The sequence below is a fragment of the Ambystoma mexicanum genome, chromosome 3q (assembly GCF_040938575.1).
Source record: "Ambystoma mexicanum isolate Mex_15411 chromosome 3q, UKY_AmexF1_1, whole genome shotgun sequence".
In the NCBI taxonomy this organism is placed as follows: Eukaryota; Metazoa; Chordata; class Amphibia; order Caudata; family Ambystomatidae; genus Ambystoma; species Ambystoma mexicanum.
In genome coordinates, this window is record NC_090926.1 from 1,108,801,792 (window position 1) to 1,108,827,239 (window position 25,448).

Below are 25,448 nucleotides of genomic sequence, written 5' to 3' on the forward strand. Positions count from 1 at the left end.
GAAAGAGGGAAAGAGGGAAAGAGGGAAAGAGAGGGAAAGAGGGAAAGAGAGGGAAAGAGAGGGAAAGAGAGGGAAAGAGAGGGAAAGAGAGGGAAAGAGAGGGAAAGAGACACAGAGGGAAAGAGAGAGACAGAGGGAAAGAGAGAGACAGAGGGAAAGAGAGAGACAGAGGGAAAGAGAGAGACAGAGGGAAAGAGAGAGACAGAGGGAAAGACAGACAGAGGGAAAGACAGACAGAGGGAAAGACAGACAGAGGGAAAGACAGACAGAGGGAAAGACAGACAGAGGGAAAGACAGACAGAGGGAAAGACAGACAGAGGGAAAGACAGACAGAGGGAAAGACAGACAGAGGGAAAGACAGACAGAGGGAAAGACAGACAGAGGGAAAGACAGACAGAGGGAAAGACAGAGACAGAGGGAAAGACAGAGACAGAGGGAAAGACAGAGACAGAGGGAAAGACAGAGACAGAGGGAAAGAGACAGAGGGAAAGAGACAGAGGGAAAGAGACAGAGGGAAAGAGACAGAGGGAAAGAGACAGAGGGAAAGAGACAGAGGGAAAGAGACAGAGGGAAAGAGACAGAGGGAAAGAGACAGAGGGAAAGACAGAGACAGAGGGAAAGACAGAGACAGAGGGAAAGACAGAGACAGAGGGAAAGACAGAGACAGAGGGAAAGACAGAGAGAAGTGTGTATGTGGGGGGGCAGTGTGTGGGAGGAGCAGATTGTGGGCAAGGGGGCGGTCAGGGTGTAGTGGGTAGCAAGTAAAAGGTGTGGGGGCAGTGTGTGTAGGCAAGTGTGGGGCTCTATGTGAGAGTGGTGTAAATACATCTCCATTGAATGAAGGTGCCAACTTAAAAGACAACATGTGGGCTGAGGCCTGTGCACAGCAGTTTGAGAAAAAAAAAACATGCTAGCAAAATGTGTAATATTTTCAAGTCCCCTAAAACAAAAAGAAAAAACAGTCGCATTTTCTACTGCTGTGTATGTTCATTTTCTTTTACAGAAATATACAGAATCATGATTAGGAAAAGATGTTGAGAATATGGATTGTTGATAGGAGTTTGATAAGCCAATGCAATATGAACTGTGGTGTTGTATGAAAATACACATTAAAAGATGCAATTGTGACTGAAACCAACTTTAAAATGGAGCCTGCACTGAATTCTGACGTATGGGAATCCTTTCAGCAGGATGGGAGGACGGATACATTCCCTTCCCAGGCTAATAAACTCTTTGAAGCCTGGCCACTTCAGATAAGCATCATCCTGCAAACAGGTAAAGCAAACCAGGCAGCTCTAAAAGGTTTAAGTGTTGATTTTTATTATTTGCCCTGTGTGAAACATTTTCAAAAAATCTAAAAATAATTGAAACTATGATGAATCCATGGTCTGCTCATTTCAAATCTATAAACACCAGCTGAATCAAATAATGTAACACTCGACAGGAGTACATGCCTGGAAACGTCACAAGAGGCGACAGAAGTAACACGATGAAACCACACATCTTTAAATTACAAAAGCTCTTATCAGCCAGGCTCTGAGCCATAAATATCCTATGAGCTGGGCCTGAGTCAATAAGAGCAGATTTCTAGCCCTGACTCAACAGACAAGAAATACCATGCTCCTAGTCTTTGCATCTAAGCAGAAGTGCAGTTGTAATGCAATATGGTTATATAAAAGGAAAAACGCCCGTTTATATCGCCTGCATCTCTGGAACCAAACCTTGTAGAGAACTCATTCAGATGTTGAAACGTTTTATTTATTGGGCATTTATAACACGGCTATACGGTAAATAGTGTTTCAAGGCCCAACAAGACAAAGGGGGGCGGGGGGAGGGGAGACGACAGGGAAGAAGGATTGTGCAAGTGCAGTAACAAGAAGTGCAGGGGATTAGAGAGGAGGGGAAGCGCCGGTCAGAGCAGAATGCGCTGATGCGAAGGAAGAAAGGGAAGTACAGGTTGGAGTGGTGAGTGCACAATGGCAGGGTTGAGGGGAGGGAATGGCAAGTGGTCATTAATTGTATAAGAATGTGGTAATATTTAATGCAAGATATCCCAGAGATGACGTTGCATTGAATCGGAGGGAAACTAGGTGCAGAAGTTACTCCCATCAGACTTCTCTCTTCATTAATATGCTGAAGGACTGCGGAGGTTTATGCCTATTGTGATGTCACTTTGGGAACATTGTCCAATCATGTACATTGACCAATTAGATCAGGGAAAGTATACACACTTCAGAAAGGTGGGGTTACTGTCCTATATAACACTCAAACACACTCAGGGGAGACACAGCCTCACTTGCAGACTAAAGGAGAGCAAGAAGAATTAACAACCAGACGGAGATGGAATAAATTACTCTCTTTCTGGACCCATTTTTGATCATCACAGGAGCACTGACAGTGAGGCCTGGAAGGAGTTAACGTCCCAGGCCTTCAGTGGAAGAGAAAGCAGACAGTCTGGACAAAAATTGACCCTATCTTACTGGCTGAGGCCCACCTGTTCCTGGAGGGGAAGAAGTCAAGCCGTCCTTAAGGAGGGGGTGCCTGCCTGTCTGTCTGATTCAGCCAAAAGAAATCCAGAATTGAGTAATATCTGAAAGGGTAGTAATCTTGTGGGGAGGGATCCTATTAAGGGAATTGGAGTAAATCATGGCCCCTATAATTGTGTGGTACTAAGGGGGTGGAAGAATACAAAATGATTGTGCATCTCAAGACGTTGGGGAACATTTCAGTATGTGCTGATGGAAATATATATTTTATAGATTAGGTCGCATTCTGTGTCTATAGTGAGAGCTCCTCACTCTCTCTTTGTAATGAAGTCTGGCATGGAAGAATTATCAGGGAGTTACATAGACATCTGTGTGCATACCTAGAAAAAGAATAGAACTGAAGTAATTCCTGGGTATACCATCAAGCAGAATATGGTTGTCAAAGCTAAGATTTTCCAGACCAAAGGAAGAGGGTGAATATTTGTTACCCATTCTCTTGCAGTTTAAGGTGCCCATTGAAAGTGAGAGAGGTGTGCTTTTACACACTAATTAAATAGAAACATTACAGAAGGTGATCTAGCCTCTGTACATGCTGAGGATATATTCCTTGCAAATATTTGACATACCTGACGGTCCAGTAGTTTGTTGCAATTGAGTTTAAAGATCAGTTGAAATTCTGACAGGACTATCGAGTAAGGGGTGGTATGTTGAATAAAAGGGAAGCAACAAGAATTGGATAGGCAGGAATATTTTAACTAATTTGATGTTTTTACAAATGAAAGATTCCTCCTGAACTCTCATGCATTCAATCCATGGTGCCCGTGTGCTCAGGAAGAATTAAATGGATAGATACTTATGGTGAAGTGTGCGTTACAAAAGTCCCTATTTTCATAACTGATATTGAAAACTGAAGTGTCTAGCAAGTCGATTGATTCTTCATAAAAGGCCAATGATGAGCAATAATGCGTTCATCTGTAAACCGATTCAATTATTTCTATTTGGTTAATAACTATACCTTCTGTGCAACCCTGTGGGTTTCTTATCCCTAAAAGGGGAGGGAAGCTGTGGGGCATTAATTCTATTAAATTGGGGGTCCCAGATTCATAAAAAATAACTATTAAATAAAGGAGATTTGTAAGTACCTGGTTTGGGGTGGATGGACAATTTCCCTGAATTAGAGATCTCCCGATTAAAATATTCTACAGTGGGGTAGTGTGTGGGGGCAGTGTGCATGGAGCACAGTGGGATTGTGATAGAGCAATGTGGGAGGTGGTGTTTTGGGTCAGTATGTTTGGAGGAGTGTATGGGGCAATGTGTTTTGTATTGCCAGTGTTTGCGTTAGTGGCCAGTGAGTGCATGTGTTTGGTAGTGTGTATGTGTAAGTGGGTGCGAGGTGAATGGGGGCAGCGTGTGGTGGGGCTGTGCATGGGAAGTTTGGAGTGGACGTCTGAGGGAGTCGCAGTGTGACTGTAGGTCGAGTAGGATAAGTGTGCATGTGGTGGCTGTGTAATGTTACGAATCATGGGATGACGTCACTTCTCCCCAGAGGGAAGCATCTTCCCTAGGAGGCTAGGGAGGTGAGGCCACTACCATATAGTCCCCATAGGGGTGGTAATATGCAGGAGGACCTCATAGGGAGGGAAGGACGTCCACCTGGAGAAAAGCCTCCCTGGCACACGATCCCAAAATACCTCACACTGGTTGTCTCCTCCCTCTTCCCCAATACCCAGAACTACCATGTGCTATGCTAAATTCATGACTGGAGAATAGTGAGATGAGGAAGAGTGGAAGAAACAAGTGGATTAACAAAATGCAGACTCCACTAAATAGTGTGACGAGATTGCCTTTGAGAGGCATGAAGATTGACACAGAAAACATTGCAACCTGGAGTTGACGTTACACACGGGCAGAGTCAAATATATAAAAGGGAAAGCATAGACGGACTCAGATCCTGTAAAAGCAGCAGAAGGAAGCTAGGCCCAGGAGATTCAACCCAGAATTATTGGAGGCACGTTTAAGCGGTCCCTCAGAAGGGAAGACATGGAGAGCGAGACGTCACCAAAGGATCCAGTGAGCTGGCAGGGAGACAACTCAAACCAAGATTGCAATAAAGGAAAGGTGGATTGTTTGCTTCAGAAACAACTTAGACTGCCAGACAGAACCTGCCACCGAGAAACCCAGAAATACAGAAATGAGTGTCTGCCACTCTGGGAAGAACCTGGAAAAGCTGGTGACGGGAACGACGGGAAGACCAAGTCTGGTCCGGGGCAGTTACCAAGTAGTATCAAGCAAGACCATCTCAAGACTAATCTCCTGTGTCACAGTGGGGACAAAATGTTATACCAAGCAAGAGTGGATCGGGAGTAGTGCCCCTTCACCAAAGGGGTGCCATAGAAGGCACCAAGAGTCAAGAAAGACTCAGGAGCCATCTGTCTTACAGTAGTTAAACCCACAGAGAATTGGCTGAAGATAGAAGGAATTGCCAAATGTCTGTTTGAAGAACTCTTCCATGATGACCAGGAGAAGGGAGAAATTCTCCTGGTTTTAAGACATTTGGTAAAATCAGACCCTAAAGCAAGAGACCACTGTGGAAAATGCTAGAAAGTAGATCACGTCACTAGGAGATGGGCGTCATTCTTCTGGTGTTACTTGGAGAATTTTACTGAGCATCGTTTGTTTAGTAGTGTGAACAGTGTGCATTTGAAACAGAGGATGTCATATGTTTTGCTTTTGATTAACATCCAGTCAATTTTTCCCTGGGTTGAGGCTGAGGAAACCCCTCTAGATATAGGGAAAGATAGGTTTGTCTATTTGTGTATATATAAAGGTTTATTGCCCCAATCATGACACCTCCTAGCAAGAGTCCTTACTCTGCCTCTCCAAAGTGTGTGTGTGTGTGTAAGTGTGTGTGTGTAAGTGTGTGTGTGTAAGTGTGTGTGTGTAAGTGTGTGTGTGTGTGTAAGTGTGCGTGTGTGTGTAAGTGTGCGTGTGTGTAAGTGTGCGTGTGTGTGTAAGTGTGCGCGTGTGTAAGTGTGCGCGTGTAAGTGTGCGCGTGTAAGTGTGCGCGTGTGTTTTTTTAAGGGCCATATGTGTGGGGACATTGTGCATTCATATGGGGGCAGTATGTACTTGAGTAGTTTACGGTTTGCCTGTGTGGACAATGTGCATATGGGAAGTGTGGGACAGTCAATGTGTGTGGGTGGCAGCGCGAGTGGGGGCAGTGAGTGGGAATTGTAGGGAGTCATGGGTGGTAGACAGTGTGGGGGGTAGTGCATGTGTGGGATGAGTGTGGAGCCCAGACTATGGGGGCAGTGTTTATGTGTGGGGAAAGCGTCAGTCCTTGGGGGCAGTGTTAATGTGTGTAGGTAGTGGGTGTGTGTAGATGTGTGTGCAGGTAGCTTGTGTAAGGCGTGGTCAATGTTTGCGGTGGGACAATCCATGTGAGGGGACTGTGTGTGGGCTGGGGAGTGGAAGTTTGTGGGGGCATTGTTAATAGAGGCATTGTGTGCCAGTGTGTGGGGACATGGTAGGTGTTTCTGTGCGAGTGTTAGGAACGGTTTCTCTTTTTTGAAACTTCCCCCCTCCATAGTTTCTAATAGAAGCTCATTCTTTTTGCTCCTGTTTTTATTGTGTCCTGACTTTTTGAACGGAAGTAAAGCCTTCTGTGATGCTGGAAATGCATCGGAGGGACAGGGCCTCCGTATCCTTGTCCTTTATTGCTTTATCATGTGTGTTCTGTTGTGTTTTCGGTGCAGGAATTTATGTGGGATTCCTGGCAGTGCAGCTCTCTTTTGGTTTGGTGAACAGACCCTTGGGATACCCTTATGGCACTCATGGGTGGGAGTACAACCCTGTACTCCTAGTGTATCTTTTTGTGCACCAGTGTGTAGCCCACAGAGCAGGGTACGGGCTGGTGGCCCAGTCACTGGAATCAGTGGATTCCGGATAGGAAACAAGATGGCCCCTGTGGCCTCTTGCTTTCTATTGCTCGTTACCTTTTTCTGAAGTCCCGGGAAGTCCTGACTCTGTCCCTTCCCCCTGACTGGCTGTTGGGTGGAAGTTCCATATATGGTAGTGTGGGGATGTGCCGACCAGACTCACTGAAGCCTTCCCAACGACTATGTTGTGGGTACGCTGGTGTGGTGGGACCTGGTTGAATGGAGTGTGTGACGAGAACGCATTCTGTGTTGTGGGTGTCTAGTATCTGGTGTTTGACACAAAGACGGAGACAGCCCTGCCCGAAACTGGTATGAATGCAGTGTGTAGTACTGAATGGATGGGTACTTGTCCGAATCCACATTCTGTGTTGTGAGTGTCTGGATGGAGAAGAAAGGCCTGAATGCACGGTGCACCTGATTGGCTGACTTCCTGAATGCCCTTCTGAGTGATTGGTTGCCGGAGTGTGATGACCCAGCAGAGTGAATGGGAGAGCAACAGTATATCTGTGGGCCTCTCACTGCTAGAAATCATTCACGAGCTGAAGTCGATACTTGATGCTTACTCTTGAAGCCTAGCCGGAAGAAGGTGGTGAACCGCTGTTCCCTTCCGTGTAATCTGAAAGCTGCTGGTTCTTCAAGAACTGATCCAAGAGAGGACCTGGTAAGGAGATCTATGCCCGAGCTATGAGGGACCATCGTGCACCAGCTGATCTTTGCCAAAGCTCCCTGGTAGACAGACCTATGAAAGGCTGCCGACCAGAGAAGGGGACGGCCGATGAGAATGAAGAGAAGCACCGGATAGCCATCCACCATTGTCGACCGCCGTCACCGACCGGAGCCGCCGTGCTCCTGCTGCCTAAGAACATTTGATCCAAGGACTCCCTTGTTCATCCTCGGCGACCGCTTTCATCCTGCCAGAGAAAGTAGAGGTCGGCGATGACCGAGGACAATCCACTGGTAACTTTTCTGCCACCCGAAGACCTCAGACACTGACGAAGCTACTGAAGACAGCCGTGGTCACGTCCCGTCTGCCAGCGCCGGACGCCAACGACTCGACACCCTTGCTGGGCCAAAGTTCTTCACTAACTCCTTGCGGCAACAAACCATCGTCATCGAGGTGCACCGCAAGCCTCCTCTGTTGCAGGACGTTTTCGATCACTCGTCAACAAGCACCGCAAGGACCGAAGCTGCTGCCTCAATGACAACGTTCACCCTTTCTTCATCTCGGAAGTTCGACGACCCGTGGCTCCTACCTGAAAGGGAGCGTACTCATGAAGGGCCCGTCGATTCCCCGACAAAGGACGCTACAACACGAGGTACATTTGGGTTGCAGAACTATAGAAGATAAATCTCTGATAGACAATATATGGACTGTGCTTGTAGTGCATATTCATTTACAGGTTGCCCAGGTGGAGGGATCCTCACACGGAACTGTGTCTAGGTAACGGGGCCGGTATTCTGCCAACTGTCTAACCAACTTGTCTTCCTCCTAAGTCTATGGTTGATATCGTTTTGCTGTGTTGATTCGTATACTATTTGAACCGAGTACAGTTGATGCATTTTAATGGAATCAGAGTAATCGTGGTACCACCTAGAATTGTATATATTTACCATTTTAGAATTGTCGGAGCACAAAGTGTATTATCGTGATTGTGTATATAACCTTGATCATTATTTATATAAAGACTGTTTTAACTAACAGTGTGTGGACATTCCTTTGTGGGTGCTTGGGGACTACACTGCACTTAAGAACCAGCCTGCATCACCTCCTGAGAAGCTGGGCCTGGATTGCTCGTCCATTGCTACCAACAATAGAGAATCTTGGCTGGGGTCCTCTGTGCCTCTCCTCTACCATATGGAGAGCAGGAGTACAGACGTCCCCACCAGTGCGGTTCTTTACACCTTCAGCTTCACTTCCCTTCCCCTTGCCTTTTGCTCAATGTTATGGGGAAACTGATCAATCCTTCAGACTATCAGAATTCTTGTACTTTTTAACCTCTCTCACAGCACTTTACGGTGCAGTGAAATGGGGATACCTGCGTATTACCCTAGCTTTTGAAACTTCATTTTGACTAGTGTTATATGTGCGTAAAAAGAATTTGGTGGTAACATACATTATTACCATTTGTGCATTCTTTTTCGTGTGCACATTCACATTTACCACCTACTAAATCTGGCTGGTGCCCTGAAATAGCCGTGCCATGAGATTTTCGATTGCTTCTTTGGCCATATTGCTGTTTGGCCTTCCTCCTGCCTTGCCAGGTTACGAAATCCTGTATACGGGCATGCACTTGCCAGGGCAAGCTGCAGCTTTCGCTGGATAGTGCTGCCTTTGTAAATGTGGCCAAGGAAGGGGGTGGGCCTGTCTAGCCCTAATCCACATCCTTGGTGCTAGACTGTCTGGCTGTGGGACACATGTGAAACCAGTAGTTGTACCTGATTGAACAACTACTGGCTGTTTGCATGGTGCATATCCTTACCATTATCTCTGCAGCCATTTTTTCAGATCGCTGGTGCCAAGAATCCCTCGAAGAAGAGCATCCGAAGACGACTCCTGAAGTGGCCCAGCGTCACTTCCACTAGCCCTGCTCCTCTGCCTGATCTCCGAAGACCCAGAGTGGTGCCCAGCCCTTGGACTAGGGGGACCAACTAGTCTTGATGCCTTCAAAGATCCTGCCGTTCTGAGCGTTCGGAAGTGTCCTTGGAGGACCAGCACTCTCATGGGTTATCTCACCAGAAACGTCACCGTTCTGCATTCAAACCCATGCAACGAGTCACATTCTCCCCAACTTTCACCATCCCAGCACCAAGGGATCCTGTCTTGGCCTCCGTGACCACGAGTGGAACGATGCCTGTGTGCAGAGACTGGCACTGGAACTCACTTTCCAACTTATGAAGTGCCATGAAAAGGCCTGCATCTGTGATTCTTGCATTTCTTCATCAACAGAGGTTGCATCTTGCAGCTGCACATGACCGGAAAAAATCCTTGAACCCGCAACTCCGGGGCACCTCTCACTGGAACCAACGTGGAAGATGATCAAGCCCCTACAAATCCCCTTCGACGATCCACAAAGTCATCTGGGAAAATCTGAGTCATGAGGGATAAGTAAACAGTGCATCTGCCCTAGCCCCCTCGACCTTGTCCTCTGTAGAATAACATTGGGAACAAGTCCCTTTGTCGCCTCTTGTTTCATTGCACTCACCTTTTGTTAGGGAGAATTATCTGTTTAGGCTGAATTTCCTAACCTAGTGAGTCCCCCAGCAGCTTTGCTGGATTTCTGGAGTTTGTTTTTTTCATCCTGCCAAGAGTGAGACTCTTTTCCTCCCACTCTTGGACATGAATGTGGTTGATTTCTTTGAATGTCAATGTGTTCTATGGGCTATGGGGTCTTTTACTCCATAGGGCCTCATGTGTTTTGCTATGTGTGTTACACCGCACCCTCCGTGCCGTAACACTGGGGTGTCCTAGAGGATCCTCACCATAGACTCCATACCCTGGGACTGACTACTGTCTCCAAGGGCATGTAAAGTCACCATTGGCTTTACTAGACCTAAATTTACTAACAAAACTAGTACAAACCATCCTATTGTGGACGTACTGGTAGGGGTAATTCGATTACCCCTGGGTCTGTTGTTCGAGGGGGCACTGTCCCGTCCCCCTCGTCGAGTTTTGGCTGGTGGCAGTGGATACTACTTTTTATATTCGACCGCGAATATATTCCTATGGGATTCGTCCCATTGTTGGAGGCTAATACTTTTTCACATTAGTCTCTAACATACCGCCGGTTTATTTGTCTTAAATAAATCCACCGGTTGGTATTTTCTGCCAGAACTCGGTTTTTAAAATGGCGTATGTGTTCGCCTCTATAACTCCGAACCAAAGGTTGAGCCCTTTGTTCCACTTTTGGCGGGCTTCTGCACAGAAGCCCTCCAGAGTGGTGCCATTCTGTCTGGGTACCACAGGGGGTGTGGGAGGGGGTTTAGGCACCCTGGACTGAGTTGCCTTGCCAACTCAAGTCGCACTCTGGTGTGATTGGCCCGAGTGGTGAGCCGCCCCGCTCACCACTTGGCATGTTTGATTGACAGTTAGGCTGAATGAATGGGTGTTTTCTGCATAAAAGCAGGGCTTTTGGGACTGGAACTTCAGAAGTCGCCACAGGACCTAAGAATCCGACGAGGGTAAAGCTGAGCCGACATGCAACGATGACACCTCTGGTGGAGCCCTGCTGAACCGACTCACCACTTCCCAACGACAGAGGAGATCTCCCTGCTGGAGAGTCTTCTTCCCCCGACTGGTGGGAACAACCAGTCCCTTGCTTTTTCTTCGCTTCCAGGACGTCTAGTGGTCGAATTGTCCGTGCTGAGCACCCCGGCAACCGGATAGCCACTAACCACTGTACCGCGACCAAAAGGTGGTGCCTTGTGATGGAGCACTCCGCGGCAGGTCTCTTCCCTGGTGGTGCAACGATCTTCAACTTTTCCTCGACGACGGTATCCTCTCATCTTCTGGCAAAGCCCCGACTTGCATCCACCACCAGGAACAACTGCCCCCGCCGGAGCTGTCTCTTCACTCTCAAGGTACCGTGTCCGCCTGGCTTCCCTTGAAACGGTTAGCGTGAGGTGTCTTAAATCCTTACCTTTCCATTGGGTCACCTCCAGACCTTCTTTAACGTTTGCTCTAAACTGGTCCAACCTTTCTGTGACATTTCGCTACAAAGACTTGAAGTGCATTTCCACTGTCGTACTTTTGGGACATATCGCCTTGCCTCTCTCCGAGTGGGCCTGGCCTCTGAACTTTGTGGATTTACAGTAGACCCTGCCTTGCTCGCCTTGCATTTGTTTCGTAAAAGTGTTGGTACTGAGTTGGTTTCATACCCTGCCCTTTTCTCTCCCTTTCTAACGAATACTAGAGTGCTATCTAGGTTAAAGCATTCACCTCTGTCTGCAAATAAGTGGTGCCGTCGAACCTAGACTTGTCAAAATATTGTTATGGGATTGATATATACTTATAGTAACTGTGATTGAAGTGGTTTGCCATATTAGTGCCAGTGTGTTTTCCATAGATGTGTTTTTAAATAAATAATTATATATCTTTACACCCAAGCTCTGATCAGTCTCTACTTGTTCTACTGTGTAAATTGCCTTATCCTGTATACTCCAAATACGGCCTAACTCGTCTTGAGAGAAGTCTGACTGCTCAGCCACAGCTACCAGGTAAATCTGGGTGGTACAGACTGCTACCAATTGGGTTTACTGCTAACTCCTGTAGACTTAAACTTTTTGCAGTGGCCCCAGAGGGAACTGCACAGGTTTCTGCCCAACACCTTTTGGTTGTCGAACCTGGGTCGAGTATCCTGTTCCTGGATTAACCTTAGGTCTGGAATGAAAGAAAACACATACTTCCCTCTATCACCAACACAGGCCAATTGAACTTCCTTACAGAGATTCCATTCTGGTGAGAAACATTGTGGCTCCTGTGACTTTTCATTTTAGAGTTTGGACTTCTTAAGATAGAACCAGATCTCAAGACAATAACCTATCATTTACTGCGTCTAAACTGCTTTTGCTAAGTTATTCGAATGTATGGTGACTTATATATTTGCATAGTGTTGTGTGAGAATACTACCTGTTAGATTTGTCTGTGTGTTTATAAGGCCTATAATAAATAGTTGTATTAGAATAACTGACTGTCTAAATTGAATTATGTGCTATGAAGGTGTGGGCCCCTGACTCCACTCCCACGCTCCTGAGAATAAGCCTTGACTGCTCATTTGCGTACCTGGATTGGGATTTGGCAACCCTTTAGAGTTCCCTGTTCACTAAAATCCGCCTAAAATCCGTCAATCAGGCCAGATTCTAGAAATCCATCTGAACAGTGAGAAGCGAGAGTGGGGGGGAGAGAGCAAGAGAGAGAGGCGGAATGAGGGAAACAGAGCGGCAGAATGAGGGAGCGCACGGGAAAGAGCGCGCACGGGAAAGAGCGTGCGCGGGAAAGAGCACGTGTGGGAGGGGGAAGAGCACGTGTGGGAGGGGGAAGAGCACGTGTGGAAAGAGCACGTGCGGAAAGAGCACGTGCGGAAAGAGCACGTGCGGAAAGAGCACGTGCGGAAAGAGCACGTGCGGAAAGAGCACGTGTGGGAGTGGGAGAGAGCACGTGTGGGAGTGGGAGAGAGCACGTGTGGGAGTGGGAGAGAGCACGAGGGGGAGTGGGAGAGAGCATGAGGGGGAGAGAGAGCGTGAGGGGGAGAGAGAGCGTATGAGGGGGGGGAGAGAGCGTGAGGGGGAGAGAGACCGTGAGGGGGAGAGAGAGCGTGAGGGGGAGAGAGCACAAGAGTGTGTCAGAAGGTATGTGTGGGTGAGAACATGCGTATGGATGTGTGGAGGGGCGTGGAGTGTGTAGTTTTGTGTATGTATGTGATAGCAGGAGCCAAAGGTTTTGATGCATTTCTTGAAATTGAGATGGTCTTTTCCACTGGTGCCATTTCCACTCCGGCACTCAGGTGAGCTTTAGTCTGGTGGTCTCTGCGCCCCCATTGTCCCATCATGGCACTTCCATCGCGGGCCAAGAGTCAGCTTTGCAGGCTTCCCCTGCTTAGTCCCACCGTCCCCTCCATCCCATCGGCCCTGAATGGCTGAATGCATCTGTGGGTGCAACAAGGGCCTAACCCTATGCAACCCAGCTCCCTGTGCCATTTCCACTCCAGCACTCAGGTGAGCTTTAGTCTGGTGGTCCCTGCACCCCCCATTGTCCCATCATGGCACTTGTATGTCCAGTGTGGCCCTCGCGGGCCAAGAGTCAGCATTGCAGGATTTCCCCGCTTATTCCTGCCTCCCCCTGGGCCCTGATCGGCTGAATGCCTAACCTAATGCTTAACCCTCTGCACCCCAGCTCCCAGGGCCATTTCCACTCCGGCACTCAGGTGAGCTTCCATCCCCTGGGCCCCGATTGGTCCACCTCCCCTTTATCCTCGACTTTCCCAGGGCAGGCCTCTGCTCGGCAGCCCTTGCGGCTAAGAGCAGCTCCTACATCGGCAGCTCCAAGATGTGTCTGCAGGTGTCCACAGGGGAAGCAAATGAAGCCAGCAGTGAGCAGACACCACAAAAACTAAGTGTGGCATGGGTGGGGTGTAGAGCAATTACTCTACTCCAGAAAGCCCCCGCCACTACCTTACCTTGCCATAACGTAGACTGCCATAGACTCACACCATGCATACTTAGAGAGATTTGTGACCACCAGCCTAAATCTATTCATGGCTGGACTGTAAATGTTGCCTTGCATCATATACTAACACACTTCCCAATGTTAACTAGTGCCACACCTAGAGGAAACTGTGAAGATCAGCCTGCGTCACTTTTAGACAGGTGTAACAATGTTAGCTTGTGCCACACTTAGATGGAGTTCTTAGCCTGCGTCACATCTAGATAGGAATGTGAATGTTAGCATGTACCACACCAGAATGGAGTTCTTAGCCTGCGTCACATCTAGATAGGAATGTGAATGTTAGCATGTACCACACCGAGATGGAATTCATAACTTTAGCCTGCGTCACATTTTGACAGGTGGAACAATGTTAGCTTGTACCACACTTGGATGGAATTCTTAAATTTAGCCTGCGTCGCATCTAGATAGAATCATGAATGTTAGCATGTGCCCCAATGAGATGCAATTCTTAACTTTAGCCTGCGTCACACCTAGATAGGACTATGAATGTTAGCATGCGCCACACTTAAATTAAACTGTGAATGTTAACAAGTGCCACACTTAGATAGAATCGTGATCACTAGCCTGCCTCACATCCAGATAGGATTTTGAGGATTAGCAAGTGCCTCACTGAGATGGAGTAACGAATGATAGCAAGCAACACACTCTAGACAAAATTGCAAGGACAGCAATGCCAATTAACCAATCAACTAACAATTTCACCCTCTGCATACACCTCTCAAATTCTAACCAAACAACCACAACCCTATTGCACAACAATCCGCACAAACTTAACTACATTGCAACAACAAAACAAACCACACATAGACTCGCACAACAGCACACGAGGACTACCGACTGTAAAACACCCAAAGCCCAGTCAACGGGCCTACTAACTCACCTCCCCTTCCCTTCCCTTTTTTCAGAGCCTCCAGAGCGCCAGGGGACCACTCCGGTGGTGATAGTGCGCGGTACAAATATCCTTTAACATTAACATTTAATATTGTGAGGGTCCACTGGCGAGATGATCCGGAGCACGCATGGTCCCTGTCATGGTGGCACCAGAGCAACATGCCACACCCTAACCACACTTTCGCACGATGGAACTTCCTTTCATACTTCGAACAGTACCTATGATATGGACTGTGAAATATGAACCCTGTGACAGACCTCAGTAAGTGGCAGAAGATGAAAAAAAAAGCCGAAAATAATCAAAACATCAACCGCGGATAAAACAAAAAGAAACCAAATGTGAGTGGCATCACATCAATAAAAGGATGTAACCTGGTACCACGACAGTCCCATGAGTCTATACCTGCCAATTATAGGGAACCGTATGCCTATATTCTAAACCAAAGTTTGTTTGAAACCAGAAACCCTATAAATGTACATGCATCCCGGCGACAGTCAACATAGACCAGCCTGCTGTATCCACAGTAAACTTCCACTGACATCTATAGGCCCCTTGCCTTCTTTGAAACACTTGCATAGGCGCATAATAAATAAATCCCTCATCTTCGCCTCCTCTCCCCCAACCCCTCCCCCCACGGTTTCCTTTTTACGCCACAGACGGCGGTCTGGCCGTTTCCTGGGCAGAGTCACAATTCACCTTCAATTGGACAATACTTGGTGCTTTAAAGGGTGCCGATGTGCGCGGCATAAAACACCCCCAACCGAAAATAAAACGTCAACGGCAAACTTGAAGACGGTGCTTATGTGGTAACGAGTGCTGGCGCATGCTCAGTGTCAGAGCGCTGCATTGGAGCAGCTGCTCGTGGGGAAGCTTGGACCAATGGAAAGCATCCCAAGGACAACTGGTGGAAGGGGAAGTCATACCCAACCCACCAAGAAAGGGTTGGACGCATTGGGGCAAGAAGTGCATTTTGCAGCACACATGGCCTCCAAAGCGGTTTATAAAGCCAGCCTGGAGGATTCACAATCACTTTAAATAAGCGGGATATGCATGTTCATAGAGCCCCAGCCATTGTTCAGTCTATACGCAATCTCTTGACTTCCGCGTCCTCCTGACCTTCATTGGTCCACTCTGTACTCCAACAGAGGGGGCAGTGGTTTGATTGGACCAACACCATCTTAACGGTCACAACCCTATACAGTCAGCACATATGCATAATCGAGATTAATACATTTTCCATAAAAGAAAACTGTTGACTGTCGATTTTTTTTTTTTGCAGCCCCCTTTTTTATTCTTTCAAACTGAAGTGTTTCCAAATTGCCCCAGGTTGGGCGAGGTGGACCATGTCTATGCTTCTGAACACAAGAATGATCCATCGCTTTGTAAGGGAAATGGCCTCACGCTGCATCCATACTTCCTGGGCCATTAGACCGCATCCCTCCTGGCCTTTCAGAGACAGCAACCAGTCAGCGATTCTCTTACGAGTCCAGTCCACCTTTGGAGCTAGACTACAGCAGAGAAATGCAAGAATAGCAAAATAAAAACCCAACCCAAGAAAAGAATTTACCTTAAAGAAGAACCCAACGCCACTTCTTTGCCCAGGTCCCGAATCATCCGCTATGGACTCCTCCAGCGAATCATCTCCATCCCCACCAGAGTCCTCCGAGAACCGCAGAGCAGAAAGCGGGATCTCAATCAAGCTGGCCCTCTTCTCGCCAGGTGACGATACCTCACTGCTGGTACCATCCCCGGAGGTGCTGGTGCTCTGGGGCATCACAGAAGCCACAGGTCGTCGAATGCCCACATTGTCCATGCAAAGAAAATTCTCCCCGTTCGAGTTCGTGTCAGCGAAGTCTGACTCCGCACCGTCGACTATGCTGGCCAATTCTGCGTATTCATCATCAGAAAACAGCAGGGAAGACCTGGTCTGGACAGTGACTTTGCTGGGAGAGAACTTGCGCAAGCGGGGGAGGTTATCCACATTGTTTGGTGGGGTCAACACTCTGGTAAGGGGTGGTAGCTTAAGTTCCACTGGCCGGGTGTGTTTTGGGCTCTTTGGGAGCGTGGGTGGTGGCGGCTGCGGCTTCTTGGGGACTGTCTGAGGAGATTTTGGAAGATGGGCAGAAGTTCGGCGAGATGGGGAGGGTGATGGGGAGGACGACGAGAGCTCCACAGATCTGGGAGGCACAAACTCCCTGGTAGGACGCAGTACAGAGTTCTTGGAGGAGGGGGCAGGGATAACCCAGGCTTTGCTCTTCTCTTGGTGCATCAGCTTCTGCTGCTGATCAGAAAGTCTTTGCATGTCATTCTGCAGCGAGCTCAAGGCTGAATTGAGCTTGGCAACTGCCCGGTTGTAATCACCCAAGTTGTCATCCAAGCCACCCTTTGTGATCTCTGGGGAAAAGGTGACCTGCTTGTCACTCCGCCCCTTACTGGCGGTCTCAACATTGTTATTTTCCTCTGCCCGATCTTTTGCTGTCCTCTCCATTGGGGAGGGTTTCTGCTCCATGTCCTCCCCATCTATCCGGGAGAGGCGCTCCTCTAGCGTTGGTTTCTTTTCCTCACTCTCATCATCTCCTTCCTCAGGGTCAACCTCCCCATCCCCTCCATCTTTCTTTTTGAGCTGCAGGAATGCACTCTTTCCAAGGCGCTGCCGGTGCTTGGTGAAGATGGCCTCTATACGCTTCTTCTGGGCCTCAATGGCTCGCCTCTTCTCCTCCAGTCGAGCACCAAGCTGGTTCATCTCAGAGTTTAAGGCTGGACTCTTACTCGGGCTTTCTTCTGCTTTCTGAGCCCAGGTAGTTGTAGTTGGGATTGCAATAGGTTCAGAGGTTGCTTTAGGAGAGCCACTGCTCCCACCTGGTTTAACATCTGTAGCTAACTTTTTCTTCCGCTCCGCAAAGCTGGTCATTTTCACCCCAGAGCTAGAGGAAGTTGAGCTGTCTGGTTGAGAGCTCAGAGAGCTCTGACAGGACATGCAGTCATCCTTGCTGCCTGGGTCCTTCTCCAAAGGTAGTCTTGACCTATCCTCTGCATCAGAGTCCAAGCTGTTATCCCTCAAGACTGAATCATCGTCTCTCGACATCCGATGAGATTCTGTGGCAGAGCGTCCATTAGATGGGCCATTATGGAGCCTATACACTGCTGCGTTCGGCATTTCCCGCACCTCTTCCTGTGCCTGTCCCTCAATACGCGAATGCCGTGGGGATCGAGGCTTGGCCAATCCTTCATTCATCTCTGGCGAGTGCAGGTAGAAGCCATCGGCAGCTCCCTCTGGGTGAAGCCGTGGCTCTAGTCTTTCAGAGCTGTGGATTATCTGCAAAGCCTCCTCAATAGTTGGCAGCTCATGACTATTAGGCCCGTCTACTGGGCCATTCTCCAGGGGCAAGTCCACTGCTTCTACTTCTTTTCCCCCAGGCTTGTTGGATAATTGCATCTTCCTGATCGTTCGAGGGGCAGACACCTGCCCGTTTGGATTAGACCGGGGGTCATCTTTAACCGTGTACTCCGGGACATCCTCTGGAGGTGTGTAGGTGCTTCTGGTGGTGCGTTTTGGCGCAGAGTACGTTTTGGGAGCCAAGCTGTCCGAGCTGACGGACCTCATCATGGAAACCGGGTTACCCATCACGATGTCCACATCGCTGTCCAGTCCAAAGGGGATGCTGAAGGAGACCGCTTGCGACAGCGGGTGGCTGTAAACAAGAAGAGGTCACATGTGAGCAAACTATATATACGGTTAGTAAAATCCATCAAGCATTAGTCATTCTAACACATTATACATTTGTACGCTCAGTGGTGGCTGCAAACCACTGATACTTCACTCCACAGTGGCGTCTGGTAGATATTGTATGGCTCTAGGGTGTGAAAGATTTCTTTGGCAGGTTCTGGAGGGTACCTTTGTGACGGCAGATATCAGGCACTGTGTGTCTTTCCTTCATGGGGAGTGAGGGGACCTGCAACGTGTTTGTTCTCTGCTAAGGGCAACTCAAGGTCTGATCATGTGAGGTTCTCCATGCATGACACATAGGCCTGGGGCCAACGTTCAATGGCAACCATGTTGGTTCTTGCAGGGCTTTCTCTCTATGGCTGACATCTGGCTCTAGAAGGCAGAGACTAGCGCCCTTTCAGCCATCCAAAACAACCCACTACGTAGGCACTTCACTATGAAAAGGAATGGAGTGTAGAGACTTTCTAGGTGGCGTGGAACACTTTGGTGAGCTAATCTAACACTATTTAGTGGTCTCCCCTTTGTTGCAGGTCTAGATTCTGTTTATAGTGGGTATTGGGCCATGGGGGACCTGCACTAGCTGTCTGGTCTACATACTTGCCATGGTCACTCCGTGGCAGTTCTAGGCTCTGTGAGCCTTCTACGCATGCAGGCGCGCGGCCTCTCCATGCAGGCATATATCAAACCGCTGCATTACTCAGCCAATCTCATGGGGTTTTATGCTTTCCTTATGGCAACACTCTGCTACCAGTTCACGTCAACGAGGACATGACCAGCACACCTATCGGCTTCCAGAAAAGTAGGGCCCATCTCCCCGGGACAATCGACTCCTCCCTGAAACGCAACTCTGCTAAGAATGAGGTCATGGTCTTTGGAGACCGCCCAGCTTGGTGGTCACCTCATGTGGCCTCCGTCTCTTCCACCTTGCTCCACCGATAGAAACCTCGGGTTCAAACTTGATGACCAACTCTCCTCATCCCCACAAAATCGGGAACACCGCTGCATGTAGTTTTCATCAGTGCCGGGAGCCTTGCTTTTCCCGCTACGTCTCAAAAAATACATGTACAACTAATCCAGAATGCGGCAGACCGTTTGATCGCCAACACCTGAACACTCGGGAGAATATCTCAGGGGCAACAGGCTCGCCTTGGAAGCAAGATGGCACGGAGCACCACAGGTTCGATCCCCGGGTCCGCGCTTAGAAACCTATGGGTATTAATAACCAATCATATCACTTTACCACATCCCACACATTCTTTGCTCCCACTGGCTCCCATCTGCTTCAGAGCTTGTACATGGCTATGTATAGCTGAGAGATGCTTCTGGCAAACGGGCACAGCTTTCGTAGCACCCCACTTAAATTAAATTTAAAAAAAATACACCCCATCCTGGACCCTCTGCTCCGCTCCGCTCAGCTTCTGCTTTCTCAGATGCCAGACTTCTGCCGCTCCTGAACTGGCGGATTATATATTTCTCCGATTCCTGCCCGGGGACAGAACAAGCTTCCATTCCACCTCGGTTTTCTCTCATCCTTCTACCACCATCTCAAAAGCACTCCTCTTCACTTCTGCTCTCTAGTCTCCCCCCTCCCCATCTCTCGACCAGTTGGACCCAGCACCAAGAGACCTCTGGTTAAGGAGCCTGCTGCAAGTTTGTATAACCTAACAAGGGGAGACGGGGGGCCCCATACCAGGCATACAGAGGTCTCAATGACCAGCACACGACAGTGCGGCAGGTGGGATAACAGGGTGGAGAGGTCTCTCTAGGGCAGGACTAGAACCCGGCGAGAGTCTGACAAGTTGTGGCAAAGCTACAAAGCCAAAATTGGAGCACAAAGAAACAGGTTAGTCAGCTTCCATGCATAATAAGATAAGGGGCATAGCCTTTTCTTTGTTGGGGGATGGGGGGTTGTTTTCCCAACTCCTACTCTTCTTATCACCAACCGACCAAATCTGTTTAAGAGGGAGTAGTGGGGTTGAGGCCGCATCCAGTGCCCCCCTCACGTAAAACCTACCCAACTGCACTATGCCGCCTGAATGCTGCACCCTCTGCCCCTTTCCCTCATCCAGTCACTGGTTGCGAGTTTTAAAACGCTATGGTGTTTGATTTTGTACTTCCAATGTCGAGGTTTGGTGTTGTGTAACATTTCATTGAACTGTTGGGCGATCTTTCATTCCGTGATTAGGTTATTTCATCTGAACGCGATTCTTACATCGTGAAATCACCCCAGGGAGGCGTTGAGGCGCAGACAAGTAAGGGGGAACCTTCATAAAGCGAGGAAATCAGGCTTACAAACGAACAGAAAACCAATGCCTGCGGGTGGGTATTTTCTACCTAGGAAAAACGTGGGACTGACCCACACATCTAAAGCCTGTCGTGTAAACAAAGCCATCCTTAGATCTGTAAAGCAGCACACATCCGTGACGATCCTTCGCTGTATTATGGACACTCTTCTGGTCTGCACCGGCCTCCTAGAGCCCACCCAGAGTAAAGAGCCCATTCCTGCTACTGAGCCCAGCGGTCCCACCCCTTGGACTACAGCACTCATGAGCCCAATAGTGAGGCATCGTGACAGGGAGAGCGGCACCATTGCACATCCTGTAAGCCCCGTCTTGGCAGGGATTGTAGTGAGCATGGCAGGTCTGCATGGATGCGAAATCAGGGTGCATAAGCTGAGCTCTCTAGGGCCTTTTCCAATTAGTGAAGAGGTTTCAGACCCAAAGTAGAACAGGTCAGTCCAGACTGGATTCAAGGGAGATCTAGGTTGCATCTCCTACTGCCCAATATGAGTCCTCTTCTCAAGGGCCCCAATATTCACACAAGGTACATAAAAGAATGAAGGAGTAGCCGAGTGCCCCCACCCTCCCATCACCAGTGAACGAGAGCCTGACTTTCTGGTAGTGGATTGTGCCTTGGCAAAAGGGAACTGAACGCAGCACTAAAATGTCCTTTCAAGAGCTGTAAACTGCAGCAAGAGTGTGGTCTCCAAGGGAAGCATCTTGCGCAGCTCTAGAACTACCCACGGCAGGGATCTTTGCGCGAATTGGAAATCTATACTCCAAAAATGTATATGCGGGTTACTAAAGCCATCACTTCTGTGGGAGACTTACTTTGCTTTCTTTTGAAAAAAGGAAAACACTACATATCATTTTCTAGGATGGTGTTGCTCAAAGCGCGTTCTAGCTGTTTATGTCCCCATCTGAGAAATGAGTAGCACATGATCAGAGGGATGGTTGCGGATATTGAAGGAAACGAGTAGCCCATGATCAGGGGGATGGCTGCTGATATTGAAGGAAATGAGTAGCGCATGATCAGGGGGATGGCTGCCGATATTGAACGAAATGAGTAGCACATGATCAGGGGATGGCTGCCGATATTGAACGAAATGAGTAGCGCATGATCAGGGGATGGCTGCCGATATTGAACGAAATGAGTAGCGCATGATCAGGGGATGGCTGCCGATATTGAACGAAATGAGAAGCGCATGATCAGGGGATGGCTGCCGATATTGAACGAAATGAGAAGCGCATGATCAGGGGATGGCTGCTGATATTGAAGGAAATGAGTAGCGCATGATCAGGGGGATGGCTGCTGAACGAAATGAGTAGCACATGATCAGGGGATGGCTGCCGATATTGAAGGAAATTAGTAGCACATGATCAGGGGATGGCTGCCGATATTGAACGAAATGAGTAGCACATGATCAGGGGATGGCTGCCGATATTGAACGAAATGAGAAGCACATGATCAGGGGATGGCTGCCGATATTGAACGAAATGAGAAGCACATGATCAGGGGATGGCTGCCGATATTGAACGAAATGAGTAGCGCATGATCAGGGGGATGGCTGCTGATATTGAAGGAAATGAGTAGCGCATGACCAGGGGGATGGCTGCTGATATTGAAGGAAATGAGTAGCACATGATCAGGGGATGGCTGCCGATATTGAACGAAATGAGTAGCACATGATCAGGGGATGGCTGCCGATATTGAAGGAAATGAGTAGCGCATGATCAGGGGATGGCTGCCGATATTGAACGAAATGAGTAGCGCATGATCAGGGGATGGCTGCTGATATTGAAGGAAATGAGTAGCGCATGATCAGGGGGATGGCTGCTGATATTGAAGGAAATGAGTAGCGCATGATCAGGGGGATGGCTGCTGATATTGAAGGAAATGAGTAGCGCATGATCACAGGGATGGTTGCTTATATTCAAGATCACTGCGTCGAGGCCAGATGTGTCCATGCACAATCTTTGGTATGGCTTTGAGGAATCAAGTGGGCAAAGCAACATGAAGGAACATAAGCGAGGTACTAGGCGTGTGCTAGGCATGTCCAAGTCGCTTGTGGGTGGACACTTTCTCGGATATGTAATGAGGGCAGAGCCGGTCTGCAACCTGTGGCTCTGCAGATGTGTTGGACCATGAGCGGTCACCATTGACCATTCTGGTAGGGCTGATGGTATTTGTAGTCCAATACATTTGGCACGTCATAGGTTGCAGATCTGGGAGCTACACAACTCTGACACTTGGAAGCTAGATTTTGGAGAAGGCAACGTCTTATTCTGCATCTCCTGATTTCTAAAGATAATTTGATGCCGGAAGCTAGAGGTGTGTTTAAAGCCAGGATCTTTCGGGCAAGCTTTTTCATGCCCCTCAATTGAGGAAGGAAGGTTCATCCCCATTCCTACATTTGAGAACAGTGAGGATCTCCACTTCAAAAGAAAGGAGACTGTCCCTAAAGCGCTGTGATGACAAAATGCCATTGGGCCGATCTGGATTAAGCTGCTGCAAGGAACTGTGAACACGTAGGGGAGGGTGGAAACAGACGAGAGCAACTGGCTGCATAAACCTCCTGTAGCAAGAAGTCGCGTGCAAGCCTGACTTTGCCCATCTATAAAAAGAGGAAATAATGAAACACATTATAGATGTCAATGTGCTGGGGACTAGAAAACAAGAGGTTAAGCTCCCATTGTTTAGACGAGAAACGCAGATTAAGCTCCCCTCAATCATCTGGTTCCTCATAGGACAAGAAGGGCCAGTGATCTAGGGGCTAAAGTAACATTTCTGTGGATGGTGGTGGCCCACAAACAGAACCTGGCCCTTGGAAAAGACAAACCATGAATTTCCCAACCCATCCAGCTCCATCAGAGCATTCGCTCGCCTCACCTCAGCTGCTTCTTACTCCAAGTCTTGCCGAAGCCTTCCACTTTGCCGAAGCCATCCACTTGTGACATCGACGTAGAGTGGTGCATAGAGCCTGTAACAGAGCACGGTCAAAGGTTAGAGCGGAACAAGGGGCATGACGGCACACCGTGACAAATTCACTGAGTTTATAAGACTCCAAAATCAGATTAAAGTCCCATATTGCTGGTCTCCTATGACACAATCAAGGCCCAGAGCAGGATCATAGGATGAACTGCTAGCTTTCAATACAGCCTGACCCTTACCCCAGATCAGTGGCCTCACACTTGAATACTTGTTTCATTCCTATGCTGCTGGTCCCATACGCTGGTAGAGCCCAGCTTCTCCCTCGTATCAGGCGTTTCATACTTTTCATCGCTCTAAACCATGCTGCTTATAAAAACGTGATCACAGAACACCGCCCTAAAATATTAGACTAATCTAGTGCCATTTTATTGATGTAGCATAATTATTATCAAGTAGCTTCCACCCCTCCCCCCTTCCTTACAGTGGTTTTCCACCATTCCCTTTAAATGCCCACATCCTGGCTTCTGGTGTGTATGTTCTAATACAAAGGACCTCACCCATGGCCCTCATACACTGCATCTGCCTCCAGGGCGGAGGATGAATGCACACAGGCGTAAGGCTGGGGCAATTCTGTGGAGCACACCTGCCAATTACTCTAGACGAGTACCAAATATGACAGCTACCCCAAAAACAGGGAGCGAGAGGATGGCAGTGTTAAAGGGTGCAGCCTCTCTTCCCACCTGAAGGCATGAGTGATGTATTGGCAAGAACCCTCAGTGTTCGCCCATTTGTAACTTGACCCAAAGGGCTGCTGCGATAGAAAGACCACAACTTCCCTTCGAGCCAGGACGGGGAAGGGGAAGGCGGTGGTGCTGTTTCAAACTTGATTAAAGTTATTATAATGCTATTACGTGCTTATTCAGCAAGGCTCCCACAGTGTGTGGGAGAGAGGGGGAGGGGAAAGAAGCATGCAATGCACAGCCCTCTGCACGAATCCACATCAACCCGGAAATGCCAAGTGTAGGCGGGTCCCAAAAGTACCTGAATGCATGGCCAGAGCCAGTCCTACTCTGCCACCAGCACCTGAAGCAAATTCCCTTTGGACCGGAGTACCCATCTGGGCATTCCGAAATGAAGCGCACCTTTATCTAGTAGGAAAGAGCACATCGACTGCTAACTGCGTCATAGCAGATCTCTGGGCGTGGAGTAACACAGAGTATGTCCAACAAGTCATACAACTAGAATCCTAACTTAACATTAGAATGTATACACCTACATAGACGATACTCAAGGGACCGCTCGCAGAACTGCTTCCACCGTCTTAAATGTAACACCTTAAAAATCGTGTTTTGTCTTTGGATAAATGAATGAGAGATTAACATGTGAAGCTCAACCCAGTTAAAGCAGAGCTTTTGGCGACTGGTAACCCCACACAAGCTCTGGTAACCTCAGCAGTTGGACCGGCCTGTCTGGATCCAACCACTTTGATTAAGAACATGGTGTCCTTCTTGATAAAGACAAGTCTTGGTCAAGGACATCGGACGATCAGTCTGTCCGTGGCTAAGCAGGGTTTCCCCATTGGTTCCCCTTACCCTCCAATTGGTAACTCAGACCAGTTCAGGCTTTACATTTAGGATCTGTGTGGGGTGTCAATTTGCTACACACCTAAGCAGACAGAGTAATGCTTACATATTAGATCACTGAAAATATACTCCATCAAATGTTGTGCAAGAATAATCGATCCACATGATCAGGTTACTTTAAGAAATACAGCCAAAAAGCCACTACTTTTAATGGGTTTACACAATTTCCAAAATCTTGCCCATAAGGAACAAGGGGACAAAAATAAAAGACAGCTCTTGTCTATGGGCATAAACGGTCAAATGTTATGTTTTTAGGGGAGCAGCAAAGGAGGCAACCTCAAGGAGACCCAGGTGAAGATCTGTCTATGCGAATATTGAGGAAGGAAGAA

The 25,448-nt window shown here is 48.3% G+C and overlaps 1 protein-coding gene across 3 annotated transcripts in view; it reads right to left on the reverse strand.

The window, feature by feature from the left end:
• Positions 1–25,448, reverse strand: part of CAMSAP3 (calmodulin regulated spectrin associated protein family member 3) — a 529,863-nt gene that overhangs the window by 46,645 nt on the left and 457,770 nt on the right. For all 3 annotated transcript variants that reach the window (XM_069603871.1, XM_069603873.1, XM_069603872.1), the window contains 2 exons: positions 23,435–23,525; positions 16,106–18,230 (listed from right to left, as the gene is read on the reverse strand). In XM_069603871.1, coding sequence (XP_069459972.1) covers positions 16,106–18,230; positions 23,435–23,525 — 2,216 coding nt within the window. The remainder of the gene's footprint in view (positions 1–16,105; positions 18,231–23,434; positions 23,526–25,448) is intronic.